We start from the raw sequence: 16066 nt of genomic DNA on the forward strand, positions 1-16066 counted from the left end.
GCGTTTTTTCAGACAGGTTGTTTCATTCATGTGCTGTATCCCCACCTACAGGTGACTCCCCTATATGAGGTTCCTGTGGCTGCTGAAGCAAATTGCTGCAAACTGAGGGCCTTAAAACCACACAAATTATTCTTATAGTTCTGGGGCTCAGAAGTCTGCAGTCAGTGTCACCAGGCTAAAGTCAAGGAGTCTGCAGGGCTGGTCCCTCTGGAGGCTACAGGGGAGAACCCATTTCCTGCCTTTCCAGCTTCTAGAGGCACCTGCATTCCTCGGCTCCTTCCTCCACCTTCCAAGCCCGTCACTCTCATCTCTGCTTCCGTCATGTCATGGTTTTCTCTCTGACCTTGACCCTCCTGCCTTCCTCTGATAAGGTCCCTGTGGTTACACAGGCCACCCCGAGAGTCCAGGATAACCTCCCATCTCAGGGTCCTTCACCGAGTCACAGCTGCAAGGGCCCTTTGGCCACGTGAGGTGACATTCGGTTTCCTGAGATTAGGCATATTTGGTGGGGGGCGTTAGCTCACCACACCCCTTAAGAAGATCTAGTGAGAAGACCTTAAAACACATTTCTTGGTCATCTTTAATATATGCATTTTAATGATGGATATTTAAGTGATTAATTTAGTACCACTTAGGTATTAAATAATATGGTAATTTAGAAATAAATGATTCGTTTTCAGTCTTACGTGCCGTAAAAGAATTTTATTCAAACATGCATCCTACGTATCAGTGTTTTCATCATTCTTGAAGCCGCTCTTGGTTGTACCCTTTCCATCTCATCTGGTTCTTTCATTGCGTGTGTGTGTGCATAAATTGCCTTGAATTATGCTTCTGTTACTGGAAACTTGATCCCAAGACATAAGAATTTCTCCTAATAACTTTAAAACAATTACTTAAAAGCATACACTCTTTAAAAAACATTCTCTATTCTATTTTGGATTTTCACAACATAATCACTTACTGTACTCTTTTTAAAGTGATCTTTAAAGGGTTTTGTGCAGAGGAGCTCACACAGCAGGCCTGGCTGCGCTGGGAGACACCTGCGTGAGGGCTGGCCCTGGGCTGGCATCGCGAACCTGGGCGTCGGGAGCGTCCTCAGAACCCTGACTGACAAGAGCGGCTCCCTGTGCCTCACCTGTGTGCTGGCACCCCTCTCCTGCTGGGGTCTGGAGTTTGGGACATGCCCGCCAGAGGGGCCTGTGGGACCAGCCCCGCAACGAAGGCCCTGGCTCTGAGTCTCTGAGGAACCTCCCTCGTGGACAACACTCCACACATGTCGTCACGAGCTGCTGGGGGACTTGAGTGCATCCTGTGCGACTCTGGGAGAGGGTTCTGGAAACTGAGCTGGTTTCCTCTGGATTTCGCCCTGCGTGCCTTCTCCCTTCACTGACTTGCATTCTGCATCCTGTCCCTGTGCTAAATCTTAGTGTGGGTACGACTGTCTGTGCAGTCCCGTGTTCTCCTAGACAGTCGTCGAATCACGCGGCCCGTCCGTTTTGTCCTGATGACCAGTCCTGTAATTATGAGGCCATCCCCCGGGAATGGCTCTTAGTATTGACGTTCTCTGCTCTTTCTGCTGCTTTTATCTGTTCTGTCGGGCGGCCTCTGCGGTACTGACTGCGGCTGTTCCAGTCCAATACGATGTGTTGTCCCCACACGGTACCTTGTTCACGTGGATTCCTGGAGGGAGGGTGGTGGGCTGGGAGAGAATATTAGCTGACTGCCTTTCCTGGGGAGAACGTTTCCTAGAGGGAGTTCGAGGTCACATGCAGGTTGGACTAGGGGTCATCCGGGTGCCTGTGTCCCCCAAGTCTCTAGCCAGCACTGCTTTTCACTCCGACTGCCCCTCTGGTTAACATGCAGACTTGGGTGCATGGGGCGTGCAGCGGGCTCCGGCCCTCGGGCCACACTGAGGGTCAGGTCTGGAGGCGCCTTCTCTTCCATCCCCACCAGGAGCGGATTCTGCGCAGTCCTGTGCTGCTCCAGGCCCAGGTGGGGCAGCCTCAGAGGAGGGGGCGGGGGCGGGGAGCTATGTCTTGGGAAGCGTTTTCCACTTCGGGAGGAACTTGAGCCTGACTGAGATTTACCGCTTCTCCTTCACTTTGACGTTTATGTGGTAACTGGAGATTCCTTCTGTGGCGGGTTTTGTTCTGCATTCTCTGATTATGTGTAGGTAATAAGCAATAGAGAGCTGGGCTTTTTAATAATGAGCTGTTTATTTTTCTTCCTTAGGGCATTATTTCAAGAAAAACTATGGCAGCATCAGGCATTCTGAACTGCGGACCCCTGGAATAAGAGCTATGCTCCTGGTCTTGGAGGCCCATTGAGATGTATAGAGCGGGGGACGCAGCGGAGCGCCCCCTGCCGGGGACAGCGCCCCCTCGCATGAGGAGCGTGGAGATTGCCCGGGGAAGAGCTGGGTACGGCTTCACCCTTTCTGGTCAGGCGCCCTGCGTGCTCAGCTGTGTCATGAGAGGGAGCCCTGCAGATTTTGTGGGCCTCCGCGCTGGAGACCAGATACTTGCTGTCAATGAAATCAACGTGAAGAAAGCGTCCCACGAAGACGTGGTGAAATTAATCGGGAAATGTTCTGGGGTCCTGCACATGGTGGTGGGGGAAAGCCTCAGCCACATAGAGTCGTGCTCCAGCGACGAGGAAGTGGGGTTCTATGAAGGAAAAGGCTGGCTGAAGCCCAAACTCGATTCTAAAGCGTTAGGTATAAACAGAGCAGAGAGAGTCGTTGAAGAAATGCAGTCGGGTGGAATTTTCAATATGATCTTTGAAAACCCTAGTCTTCGTGCAAGCAGTTCAGAGCCCTTGAAATTGAAACAAAGATCCCTTTCAGAGTCAGCTGCGGCGCGATTTGACCTTGGACATGAAAGTATAAATAATCCGCACGCCAGCCTGCTCTCCCAGGAGGAAATCTCCAAAGTTACTAATGATGATTCGGTGTTCAGCATTGGCCTAGAGAATCATGAAGACTTTGGGTTAGATGCCAGCATTTTGAACGTTGCCATGGTCGTCGGCTACTTGGGTTCTATCGAGCTTCCTTCCACGAGCTGCAACCTGGAGTCTGACAGCTTCCAGGCCATCCGCGGCTGCCTGCGGCGTCTGCGGGCCGAGCAGAAGATCCACTCTCTGGTGACGATGAAGGTCATGCATGACGGCGTGCAGCTGTGCACCGACAAGGCTGCCGTCCTGGCCGAGTACCCCGCCGAGAAGCTGGCGTTCAGCGCCGTGTGCCCGGACGACAGGAGGTTTTTCGGGCTCGTGACCATGCAGAGCAGCGATGACGGCAGCCTGGCGCGGGAGGACGAGGGCGTCTTGCGAACATCCTGCCACGTGTTTATGGTGGATCCCGACTTGTTCAACCACAAGATCCATCAGGGCATCGCTCGGCGCTTCGGGTTCGAGTGCACGGCCGACCCCGACACCAACGGCTGCCTGGAGTTCCCGGCATCCTCCCTCCCCGTCCTGCAGTTCATCTCCGTGCTGTACAGAGACATGGGCGAGCTGATCGAGGGGGTGCGGGCCCGGGCGTTTGTGGACGGGGACGCAGATGCGCACCAGAACACCAGCACCAGCAGCAACAGCGACAGCGGCATTGGGAATTTCAACCAGGAAGACAGAAGCAGCCGGGTGCTGGTGGTCGACCTGGGCGCCAGCTCCAGCAGGCATGGCCCCGGCAGCAGCACCTGGGAGGGCGGGGGCGGGCGGGGCTCCCAGCCTTGGGGTGCCCCCTGGAATGGGGCCTTCTGCCACGACCCCGAGCTGGGCGCCCCGTTTGAGGCCGCTCTGCAGGCTGACAGGTGCTGGGACTTCGGTAAGCATGGGGGGCCCACTTCTCACGTGGAGGTGCCCCCTGCCTCCTTGCGGAGTTCCGTCCCTCCTTCCAAGAGAGGTGCTGCGGGCCCTGGCGGTGGGTTCAGCCAGCGGTGGCTCCCGGTCCACGTCCTGCAGGAGTGGCAATGCGGTCACGCCAGCGACCAGGAGTCTTACACGGACTCCACCGACGGGTGGTCCAGTGTCAACTGCGGCACGCTGCCCCCGCCCATGAGCAAGATTCCCGCCGACCGCTACAGGGTGGAGGGCAGCTTGGCGCAGCCCCCACTGAGCTCCCAGAAGAGGGACTGGTCCAGGAAGGCTTTTGGGATGCAACACATTTTCAGTCCCCATCGCAATATTAGAAAGACTAAGGAAGACAAAAAGGTAAGCCTGCTGGGAGTGGCCCGTAAAAGTGAGCTTGATTTGGTAGCTGAGTCAGCTACAGGTGAAATGGTGGCACATTGGTCGCTGTGTCCCCAGTCCAGCTTCCTCTAGCTGTGGCCTGTCAGCTGGCACAGGATGTGTGCTTTGCCTGTGGGCTGCAGGCTCCATCTGGCCCTCTCAGCGCACTCAGCTCTCTCCCATGGGCTTGTCCCCGAGCTGGCCTTTGGCTCTGCTGGCTCTCGGGGTCCCGGGTAGGACACCTAGGGGACAGGTGTTGGTAGAAAGGCCGTTGATGCCTCACAACCCCGATGTGGCTATGCCCCCGCCTTCCTGCCCTGTCCTCCTGCCAGTGCCTGGGACAGCCCTGTCCCTTGGCCCCTTCAAAGCCCTTTGTGTCTCTGGCCTGAGTCTTCACCCCAGTGGCCAAGGCAGCCAGCCCTCTGAGGACAGTACATTCTTGAAGCACAGAGACTGTTCATGATCCTTGCACTGCCTCCTTCATCAAGAAAACCCTGCTACAAAGCCATGCCAACTGAACCCGACAGTGGCGGGTGGCGGGCTCCTGGTCGTCGGGGACGAGCATCAAACAGCTGGGGGCTGGCTTGGCGTAGCATTGCCCTCAAGCCCCTAGGTCTGCTGTGTCCCTGGGGGGCCTTTGTGTGCCCACACACACGCTCAGTTTGGAGCCTGAGGGAGGGGGTCGCCCTCCTTTAGGACTGCTGGGAGAGGGCCACCAGCGGCCATGGTACCAGCCTGAGCAAGAGGGAGGCTCCTGCTGAGAGGAGGATGGCGCTGGGCTCAGATTGTTCCAAAGGAACGTCTCACAGGACTTCTGTGACGTTAGAGTACCTTTCCTGTGTCTGCTCGGATTTTGTTCTCGGTAGCTGGACTCTCCCCAGCAAAGCCTGCACGCCTATGGCTGGGTAGGGCAAGTCAGGCAGAGGAGAGCGTGGGGCTTGTGCTGTGGGTTAGATCAGGTTTTGTTCTAGATCCTTCCGCTTCCGAGTCTTCTGTTTGTCACTACGAAGCACACTAAGGAAACGCCAAGGTGAAGCAAGCACAGCTCTCCTGTAGCTTTACCTCGTGTATCTAGACACAGAGGTTTGTTTTCATATACACAGTTGTTGCCATATGAGTTTGGGACTAAATCCCTAAGCTGGCGGTGCTCATGGGAGTTTTGCCCTTGTGTGCACCTCCCCCTTTCTGGTCCGGGCTCAGGGTCTGAACCGTATGCAGGCGGGGTCTCAGGGTCTCAAGGTAGCGTGGCTCCTGCCCCTCCTTCTCTGCACCCCACCAGCCTACCTGTGCTATGGGCCCCACCTCCCACCTGAGCCTCCTTCAAGGGCCTCCCCCCAGCTTGGGCAGGGGTGGGGCTGGGGAGGGAAGGCCCTGGAAGGCTCTGGAAGTTGGCTGAAATGTTGGCTGAAACTGAGGAATTCACCATCCCTTGGAATACATATTCTACAAGTGGGTTTTCTCACTTGCGGCTGTGAGTACATTTCATAACAATACGGTTTTTGTACGGTCCTGTGTAGACTACAGTGCCGCTTGTCCATTCTCGTTGGGTCGGAAGTGCCCTGTCTATACACTGTCTTAGATCCCTCACAGTGGGGTTCTGGCCTCGGGAAACCTGGGAGATGAGAATGTGGTGGTCCCCTGAGGGGTTAAGTGATTTGTCTAAGGTCCAACAGTCAGCATTAAGCAGGGTCATGATTCAGCGCTTCTCTATTTTATTTATTTAAAAAATTTTATTGGGGGAAGTGAACAGGACTTTATTGGGGAACAGTGTGTATTTCTCAGGACCCATTAGCTCCAAGTCAAGCTGTTGTCTTTTTAGTCTTAGTTATGGAGGGTGCAGCTCAGCTCCAAGTCCAGTCACCGTTGTATAATCTTAGTTGCAGGGGGCGCAGCCCACCGTCCCTTGCGGGAGTCGAACCTGCAACCTTGTGGCTGAGAGGATGCGCTCCAAACAACTGAGCCCTCCAGCCACCTGGGAGTTCAGCAGCAGCTGAGCTGCAGCTCGTCGTCTTCATTCTAGTTGCAGAGGGTGCAGCTCGCTGGCCCATGTGGGAATCGAACCGGCAGCTCTGTTGCCCAGAGCTCGCGCTCTAACCAGCTGAGCCACCCGTCTGCCCTCAACCCTTCTTTACAGACTGTTTTCTTCAGAGCAGTTTTTTGTTTTTTTTTCTTTCTTTTTTGTTTTTTTGACATACATTTCTTTTTCTTTTTCTTTTTTTTAGATTTTATTGGGGAAGGGGAACAGGACTTTATTGGGGAACAGTGTGTACTTCCAGGAGTTTTTTTTCTTTTTCCAAGTCAAGTTGTTGTCCTTTCAGTCTTAGTTGTGGAGGGCGCAGCTCAGCTCCAGGTCCAGTTGCTGTTGCTAGTTGCAGGGGGCACAGCCCACCATCCCTTGTGGGAGTCAAGGAATCGAACTGGCAACCTTGTGGTTGAGAGCCTGCGCTCCAACCAACAGCCATCCAGGAGCTCAGTGGCAGCTCAGCTCAAGGTGCCGTGTTCAATCTTAGTTGCAGGGGGCACAGCCCACCGTCCCTTGCAGGACTCAAGGAGTTGAACCGGCAACCTTGTGGTTGCCCATGTGGGAACTGAACCGGCAGCCTTCAGAATTAGGAGCATGGAGCTCCAACCACCTGAGCCATTGGGCCGGCCCCTCTTCAGAGCAGTTTTAGGGTCACAGCAAAATTGAGCGAAGGTGCAGAGAAGTCTCATATACCGTGTCTCCCACACACGCGCACAGCCTCCCCCACCGGATGGTACCTTTGTTACAGCCCATGAACCTGCATTGACACGTCATCCATCACCCCCACCCCCCAGAGTCCTTCTTTGCATCAGGGCTCACTCGGTGGTGTGCATTCTGTGGGTTTGGACGGTGTAATGACACGTGTCCACCATCACGGCGTCACCCAGAGGGGTGTGCATTCTGTGGGTTTGGACGGTGTAATGACACGTGTCCACCATCACGGCGTCACCCAGAGGGGTGTGCATTCTGTGGGTTTGGACGGTGTAATGACACGTGTCCACCATCACGGCGTCACCCAGAGGGGTGTGCATTCTGTGGGTTTGGACGGTGTAATGACACGTGTCCACCATCACGGCGTCACACAGGGGTGTGCATTCTGTGGGTTTGGAGTAATGACACGTGTCCACCATTATGGCGTCACACAGAGGGGTGTCACTGCCCTAACCCCCCCTGCTTCCCCTGTTCACCCTCCACCCCCCACCCCCAGCCACCACTGATCTCTTTACTGTCTCCACAGTTTTGCCTTTTCCAGAGTGTCATGTCACTGGAATCACACAGTATGTAGCCTTTTCAGATTGGCTCTGTCGCTTAGTGACATGGATTTAAGGTTCCTCCGTGTGTTTTCATGGCTGGACAGCTCATTCGTTTTTAGCGCTGAGTAATAGTCTATTGTCTGGATGGACCACAGTTGTTTATCCGTCACCCACTGGAGGAGGACATCTTGGTTACTTCCAAGGCGTGGCAATTCTGGATGGGGCTGATGTAAACAGCTGTGTGCAGGGTTTTGCGTGGACGTGGGGCTTCAGCTCCTCTGGGTAAATACCAAGGAGCCGATTGCTGGATCTCCAGGGGTTTCTCCGCTCTGCTCCCATAGCACCTCGAGCAGCCTTGGCAGCAGCTTCCCAGTTGTACCCAGACCCCTGAGTGCAGTCAGCGCACCCCATCAAAAGAAGCTCCCTGCCGGGATCTAGTGCTGCAGGGACAGGAGACCCGTGCAGTGTCTCTGAGGGAATGTTTATCTCCACAGGCCAGCTGCCCCCCAGCTGGCTGTGCTTTGGGCGGGAGTGGTGCAGTGCTGCCCTGGCATTGAGTGCACAGGCAGGGATCAGAGCCGCTCTTCACAGGGGCCGAGCTGTGTTCTCCAGATAGTTTCTACAGTCTATTTTAACACTTCCTGCCATTGTGCTGGGAAAACTCCCCGAGACCTATTTGTTGAATGCAGCGCTGCCGTGGCTTGAGGGCCGATGAGCCTGTCGTTGGCTGCGTCACAGAAACTCAGCTGTGGCTTCAGTGCCAGGCCTCACTTTGTTCATTAGTGCTCTCTTAACATTTCAACTATGTCATACTCCATCGTGTGACTGTAGCACAACACACGCGCGCAGCTCCTGAAGGAACGACTGGTGACGCTGTTGCGGACATTCTTACACACGCCTCCAGGGCTGTATGTGAAGGAATGTCTCGGGTTCCGTGCAGAGGGGGCAGCTGGTCCGTCGCAGTATTCGTCTTTGCAGGCAGTGAGGAGGTGTTACATTTGTAGTATCTGTTCGTTCGTATTGACAAGTGGACACCACGTTTCTGAAGCGTGGACAGATTTAATTATTTACTTACAAGAACCATGCTGGTTTCCCCATGTCCAGTCCTTACCCTGGGGTGACGCAGTGAGATCCACATCAGATGTCACCCTGCACGTACCGGGGGTTGTACTGTGGGCCAGGAACCTCCAAAACAGGAATCTGGGAGCTTATATACATGCTGTCCCCTCCCCTTCCTGAGATGGGGAGAGAACCCTCTGCTCTTTCATCAAATTCTCCTTCAAGACAGAGGGCAGAACCCTGGGTTTCCCCTCTCCCCCTTTGCAATGTGAGCTAGCGTCTCCAGGAGGAAGGTACGACCACTACTCCAGGCGAGGTCTTGCAGGTCTCTTGCCTCTGCAATGTGAAAACATACCCTGGGGAGGTAAACTCTCCTGGAGTTTTCACTGTGCTTTCCATCATCATTTAACCACCAAGTTCTAAGACTTGGAGACTTTAGTCCAGGTCTCAAGTCTCGGTCAGATTCTCTCAGAGGCCCTAACCCTGCAGAAGCAACGCTATTTCCCTGACCGTCCCACACTAGCTAGTGTAAGAGCTCAGATGGCCCCACGTCCTTACCACAACTTGCCGTGTCAGGCTCTTCAGTTCTTGGCAATCTAGTGCTAAAGTGGCATCTCCTGTGGCTTCAGTTTGCTTTCCCTTGGTTGTAAAGATTTAGATTTCCTCTTGGTTGAGGGCCCTACCCAAAACTTTTGCCCATTTTTTTGCGGGGTTATCTTTTTCTCTTCAGTTTGTAGGAGTTACAGATACAGCTGTTAACCCTTTGCTGATTGTATGTATACACGTTACCTCCCCAGCTCCTCGTGGCTGGTGTTTTCACTGGCTTCATGGTGGTGTCTTGATGGATAGAAGTCCTTAACTTGAATGCCGTCCTACTTGTCAGTCTTTTCTCTTAGGGTTTGCACCTTTGATGTAACGCATTCATTACGACCCTGAGGTCAGATTCTCTCCTTTGTCCATGTAAGAAACATCCGAAACTGTAGAGAGTCTTTGTAAGAGTTAATCGGAGCCAAACAGATGCCGTCTGCCGGGGAGCAAGTTCTCAAATGCTCCGGAGAATAATAGTTTCACAGTTTCTTCTATGCATTTGGAGTTAAGGAGGGAACAAGGAAGATGGCCTGGAGGTGGGACAGCAAGGCAGGGATTGGATTACGGGAGAGTTAAGGAGACGGTGCTGTCTTGAGGGTTAAGGCCCCGTTGGAGGGGTGTTACTTCCGGTGCTTCAAAGGTGTGTTAATCTAGATGCAGGAGAACAATGGACAGAACTGGTTTAAGACTTTTCACTACAGAAGTTAGAGGCTGGGGCATGAGGACCCACCAGACCTGCCCAGTTAGGGATTTATGATCAGATTCCCCGTGAGGTCATTTTCCACAGAACCCCCTTTTTTCATCCACACCTTTTATTCCTAAAATTTTTTTGGAGTTGATTTCTATGAATGGAATAAGGTGGGTGGCAAGTTAATTTTTTCTCCTTATGGATGGATGACCAGTTGTTAGAGCACTAAATTCCCTCTCACGTAGCCCAGCAGTGTCCCCTCAGCCATGTCATGTGTGTGGGTCGCTTTCTCAGTTCTCTTCTCAATTGTCAATACCCCCCAACAATACTTTACTTTTTAAAATTGTAGCTTTTAATGTCTTTATATCTGATAGGGCAAATATCTTGACTATGCTTGAGCCTTGTTCTTTTATATAAATTTTACAATGCTTATAAATTCTCCAAAAATGCTTTTGGCATTTTTATTGCTGTGTTTTCTTTTTTGGGTGGAAGGGGAACAGGACTTTATTGGGGAACAGTGTGTATTTTTCCAGGACTTCATTGGGGAACAATGTGTTTTTCCCAGGACCCATCAGCTCCAAGTCAAGTTGTTGTCCTTTCAATCTTAGTTGTGGAGGGCGCAGCTCAGCTCCAAGTCCAGTCACCGTTTTCAATCTAGTTGCGGGGGGCACAGCCCACCATCCCATGTGGGAGTGGAGAGTCGAACCGGCAACCTTGTTGAGAGCTCGCGCTCTAACCAACTGAGCCACCCGGTGCCCCTATTGCTGTACTTTAATCTATAGACCAATTTGGGAGAATTGATGTCTTTAAGGATGCTGAGCCTTCCTATTATGAAAATGATCTCTCTCTCCGTTCACTTAGGTTTTCTTTATTTTCTTTCAGTAAAATTATATAACTACCTTTATGAACATTATTAATTAGATTTATTCTTAGATTCTTTAGTTAGATTTATTCTTAGGTACTTTATATATTTTGTTTCATTATAAATGGTAACTACTTAAAAATTGGAAATGCTAACTTTTGTGATATGTAAAAGTACAATTGTTTTGTTGATTTTTATCTCCAGCTGAGTTGCTAAGGTTACTTCTATTTGTTAACACTTGTCATCATGAATGTGTGTTTCTTTTTTGGTTATTTTGCATTCATTGAGATGATCAAAGCTTCCGCCTTTAATATGCCAATGTGGCAGATTACTCTGATAGATGTTTGAATGTCAAACCATACTTGCGTTCCTGAGATAAACCCAACTTATGATTATCTTTTTATACACTAACGGGTTTGGTTTTCTAATATTTTTGTAGAGTTTTTCGATCTTTGTTTATGAATGAAATGATCTTATAGTTTTCCTTTCTCTCATTGTTCTTGTCTGGTTTTGGTATCAAGGTTATTCTAGCCTCATAAAGTTATTAAATCAGTGGTGGCATTTTCTCCCCTTCTCTTTTTAGTGTATTGAATCTTTTATTTAAAAAGCCCTACTATGGATGAAGTTTGTTTTGTCTGTTACTGTTATAGCTATAAGGTTTTTTTTGAATCAGCATTTTCTATCCTTTTTTTAAAAAATCTCTTTTATTTCTCCATGTTGTAGAAGTGTTTCTATAAGTAGTAGATAATTGGATTTTCCCCCAATCCACGTTGACATTCTTCTGACAGTTCAAGAGTAATATGAAAATAAATTGGCAAATTTGGTCCATTTATATTTATTGGGCTAACTAGTATGTTAGTCTTGTTCCATGATATTTCTGTGTACTTTTTGTAAATCCGTTTTTTCTAGGCTTTCTCCTCCTGCTTCCCCAGAGCCTTTGTTTTGTTTTCAGGGCTATTTTTGGTTTGTTTGCTTACTTCATTTCCCCTCCTTTCTTGGTTTGGAAGTTACACACTTTGTTTCTGTCTTTTAAATGTTTTTGTCCTAGCTGATTGTGTGGAACATAGTAGGCTATTAGATAATTGTTGTATAAATAAATGTTTCCTTTAATTTTCTGTCTTGATTTAAATGTCCTTTCCTGCACATTCATCCTTTTCCTACTTGGCTAGGAGAGCCAGTCTGTCTGCGTTTTCTCCTTCCTTGCTCTGGAAGGGGCTTCACATGCTGGGGAAACCTTTCTTCAGTTCCTTACTTGTTCCTCTCATGGTCATCTCTATGTTTGTCCAGTATTTATGTGTGAAATGGAATTCTATGGGTTCTAAAATTGTCTTGATTTGGGGCTTTGAATTCTCTCTGGTATGTAGCGTTTTGTTGTAACAGGATTTAACAAGCTGTGCCAGTTAATCAGCTGTCGTCCCTCAACCCTGAGCCCACCTTTTGCAGTGGTCTGTGGGACACGGGTCTGTGACCCTTCCCTCTGCCAGTTGTGTCCCCGTGCCTGCTCTTTCTTGTCTGCCCACCCGACATCACCATGGCAATACTCTTCCCCCCTTGCCCGGCAGTTCCTTCCTGTCACAGCCCTTGAGTCCAGTTTGCGGGCTCCCCACCTCTCCCAAGGCCAGGCTCGGGGCCAGGCGTGTTGCCCCTCAGACATCAGCCTTGGCCTGCACCCCTCTGAGGTCTGGATCCCAGCCCCGCGGCCCTCAGGCCGCTGCTTCCTTGCTGTCCCAGCCCTGGGGCTCAGCCGCTTCCCGTGTGGCTGCCTCCCGACAGCTAGAGCCTCTTTTTGCCTTTTCAGTCCTCTGATACCTGGTTACCAATTTATATTTATGCGAAAGTCTCTCTGTTAAAACAACTGGTGAGGTTTTGCTTTCTGACTAGACCCTGCCCATGCGCTGGGAGAAGTATGTCAGCTGGAAATCTTACTCCTCAAAGTCTCTGTTACCTCTCTTGGGAAGAACAGTCAGGTGATCTGGTTTCCATTTTAGGCTAAATCATCTCCTTGGCAAGAGTTGATTTGTTCAGTAGTGCTCAGTGAGCACCTACTATGTACCAGGCACTGCGGGAGGGGTGGGGGGCGTCGCAGCCACCTGGACACAGTCTTGCGCCCGTGGGGCTCGAGGAGGGGTCTGGGTCTCACCTAGCTGCCTTCCTCCTGGCCCTGGGCAAACCCCGCCACTGCCTTCCGGCTTTTCATCTGTAGATTGAGGAGGAGGGACTGGCTGTGCTAAAATGAGTCCTCTCCCTAAGTGGTGGCTCCATGGGATGGTTCAGTGTTGGCACTGAGAGTGGCTGAGGCAGTTGGGCACCCTGTGTGGTGGGTGGGGCCCGTGACGCGGGTTCTGCTCTCACCCAGTTTTCTGGCTGTTTCATCAGGCAGTGAGCCCGGCAGCTCTCTGGGCCTCGTTTGGGGCGGATGAAGGCGTCCTGTAGGGCCCCTTCCGCCCCTTACATTTTGAGGCGACAGTGACCAGGTGGGTCATTTCTCCAAGCCGGGGCCAGGGGTAGGGAAGGGCCCTTTGGTCTTCCCAGCACACGCTGGGCACCGCTGCCTCACGCGTGGCTGCTGAAAGCGGGGTGGCTGCCGGGCTGTGTTCTCCATGCCTGGAGCAGAGAGGTGGAGTTTGCTCCCCCAGCACCCTCTGAGGTTGGGATGCAGAGAGCTCGGGCTGGGCCATGCCAGTGTGAGACACGAGGGTGTGGCCGGCATCTCCCGCTCGCCTTCTCAAGCAGTTACGGTGAGTGGTTTGCAGTTTAAAAAGTGGAGTTGACTTTGACAAAGGAGCCGCTCTGTAGGCCCTTTTGCAGTAGTCGTCACAGAAGTGCTGTTTGGGGGCTCAGGTACGCAGGGCTGGCAGGGGTGCGGGTCAGTGGTGACTCCTCCTGGTCAGCAGTGGACTCTGACATGAGAAACAAACCAATACGCTCAAGACTCTCCTTGGTGAAGTGTCACCGCAGAGTTGATTCAGTTCCTCGTGGGAGTTTTTGTGTCTGCTTGCTTGTTCGAGTTTTTCCTCCTATTGCCTTTAAACTTCGCCATCTGACGGCACCTCCGTGCCTAACGAGCTGTTCTCGGCTTCATTTCCCGCCCTGTGATGGGACACAAGCTCAGGGCTGAGTGGAGGAGCCGTGCCCTGCGATGTGACGTGGCTGTCTCAGCCAGAGTCGCCTCTGCGGCCACCTGGGCTTTAAAAACAGGAAAGAAAATACAGACCAGCCAATGTCCGGTTTGTGCAGAGGCCTCACTTCTCGTACCCGGGGCCTCCTTTGGTTCAGTAGCAGATGAGGGACGTTGCCCACGCCGTCACTTTGGGAGGCCTTGTCCGTCAGGGGCTCCCCGCTCTCAGCAAATGCTGTGTCCGCTGGCTGGTCACTGCGCTGGGCAGCAGCTTCAGGGCGACAGAGCAGAGGCCCTGCCGCCCTCTGTAACGGGCGAGCTCCTCGGGGACAGGAGCAATAAAGGCTGGTGGTGTCATTTCAGTTCATGCTCAGAGGTGCGAAGGAAGAGATGGCGACCTAGGAGACGACAGGTGAAAGGAGATCTCCAGGAGGCGCCGTGGGCGAGGGCCCCAGGGCAGAAGAGCGGCCAGCAAGGCCGCAGGCGGGGCCCAGTAGGGTCAGGCGGCAGGGACCCGAGCCCGCAGAGCCGTGCAGATGCCCTGAAGAGCGCGGGCAGCGGGCTGCACGGCGAGGGAGGCAGGAGGGCTGGGCAGCGGTGCGTCTGGGAGATGGCTGGGTTCCAGACACGTGTTCCAGATAGAATCAGCCTCGGGCATATTTTTGAAGAAGAAAATTTTTAGACAACTTTTTCTGGAGAATATGTCAAATAGAGTAACTTGCTAGCACGGCACCAGCATGGTGAGCGGCAGGGCTGCTGCCTCAGAGGGCGGCGGAGTTTGGACTCGGACGCTTGCCGAAGTGGGCCTGGCATGGTCAGCATTCGTCACACAGACGCGGAGATGCCTGTCGCAGGAGCAGAAACACGTGGGCGGGCACGTCTGTGTCTGAACTGGAACCGTGAGGCTCACCCCAGGAGTGCCTGGGGGGCCAGTTAGCTAAGGCAGGACCCTGTGTCCCCCAGACCTGCAGCCAGCCTTCCAGCGACAGGCGGGAGTTGCAAACAGGCGTTTTCTCAGCCTTAGACAGGCAGTGCACACAGGTCACCCAGCCATCCATTTGGGGACAAGCACATCTTCCCGTGCAACTTGATTTCTTGGAGGGCATTCCAGTGGGGCACCGGCATGGGCGCACTGGAGAGCCCCCCACAGCCGCTCTGAGGCGTCACCTCCGTACGGGTCGCTTGCTGGCACCTCTGTGGTGCGGCATCACTTTCAGGGTGACAGCTTCCAGCCTTCTCGGGCCTGGCTCCAGCCCAAGTGGGTCGGTCGTCTCTCCTTAGTCTTTGTACCGACCTCACATCTTTCCTCCAGTCCCCCTTCTGCCTGCCCTTAGGTCACTTAGGATTTCACGTTCTCAGGAAGTCAGAGATTTTCAGATTTGATGCTTTTTATTTCAAAGATGTGATGACTTATTTACTGATCACACTTGGACAAGTGCCTAACATAATAACAGAATTAATTCTGGTCGTTTCCTGGAGGAAGAACAAGAGGTTTCAATGGCCAGTTATTTGCCACACCTGTGTTGGTGAATGTCTAGGGATTCTTTAATTTCCCAAACTGCTTATAAAAGTATGTAAAAGCCCCACCTTGCTGAAAACCAGCTTCTATAGTAATAATTGTTACTCTTATCACACACTGGTTTCACAAACATTCAAACATGCTTTTGCATTTGCTCTTGGTGACAGCCTTTGGAGGCGGCTGTTTTGATCCCTTCGTGATGGCGGAGGGTGAGGCTCTGGGGGTCGTTCTCTGGGGCACACAGATGGAAGGGGCAGAGCAAATGCTTGGAGATCTGTGTCAACTCTGCACTTTTGCACTGTGGTGATGTCTGCATACCTTGAAATGTACCCTAGGCTGACGTAGCCCAGTTTTCAGTTCCACCATAGCCCTCTCTTTCTCCGAGGTGGGGTGTCAGGCAAAGCTACACATCTCTTCCCAAGAAGGCAACTTGATGTATTTACTCTTTCTTTTTCTTTAGGGCTCAAAACTTGGGCGAGGACTTGGACTCGCTCAGACTTCTCAACGCACCTCTGCTCGGAGATCGTTTGGAAGATCCAAGCGATTTAGTGTCACTCGCTCCCTCGATGACCTTGAGGTAATCATTTTAGTTTTTTTTTTATCTCCGGGTGTTTAGAACTGGAAATCAATCTTACAGATACATCTGAACCCCTTGGCAAACAGTGATCCTTTCACCAGTTCATTCTGTGTGTTTTAAAATTCTACACTGGTGCAGTTGCGCTGTGTGCC

At 52.0% G+C, this 16066-nt stretch overlaps 1 protein-coding gene across 3 annotated transcripts in view; it reads left to right on the forward strand.

Moving 5' to 3' along the window:
• Nucleotides 1–16066, forward strand: part of RGS12 (regulator of G protein signaling 12) — a 118516-nt gene that overhangs the window by 24749 nt on the left and 77701 nt on the right. For all 3 annotated transcript variants that reach the window (XM_074320600.1, XM_074320609.1, XM_074320602.1), the window contains exons 2-3: nt 2233–4209; nt 15798–15914. In XM_074320600.1, coding sequence (XP_074176701.1) covers nt 2329–4209; nt 15798–15914 — 1998 coding nt within the window. In that variant the 5' untranslated portion in view covers nt 2233–2328. The remainder of the gene's footprint in view (nt 1–2232; nt 4210–15797; nt 15915–16066) is intronic.

The sequence above is a fragment of the Rhinolophus sinicus genome, linkage group LG02 (genome assembly GCF_036562045.2).
Source record: "Rhinolophus sinicus isolate RSC01 linkage group LG02, ASM3656204v1, whole genome shotgun sequence".
NCBI classification, from domain to species: domain Eukaryota; kingdom Metazoa; phylum Chordata; class Mammalia; order Chiroptera; family Rhinolophidae; genus Rhinolophus; species Rhinolophus sinicus.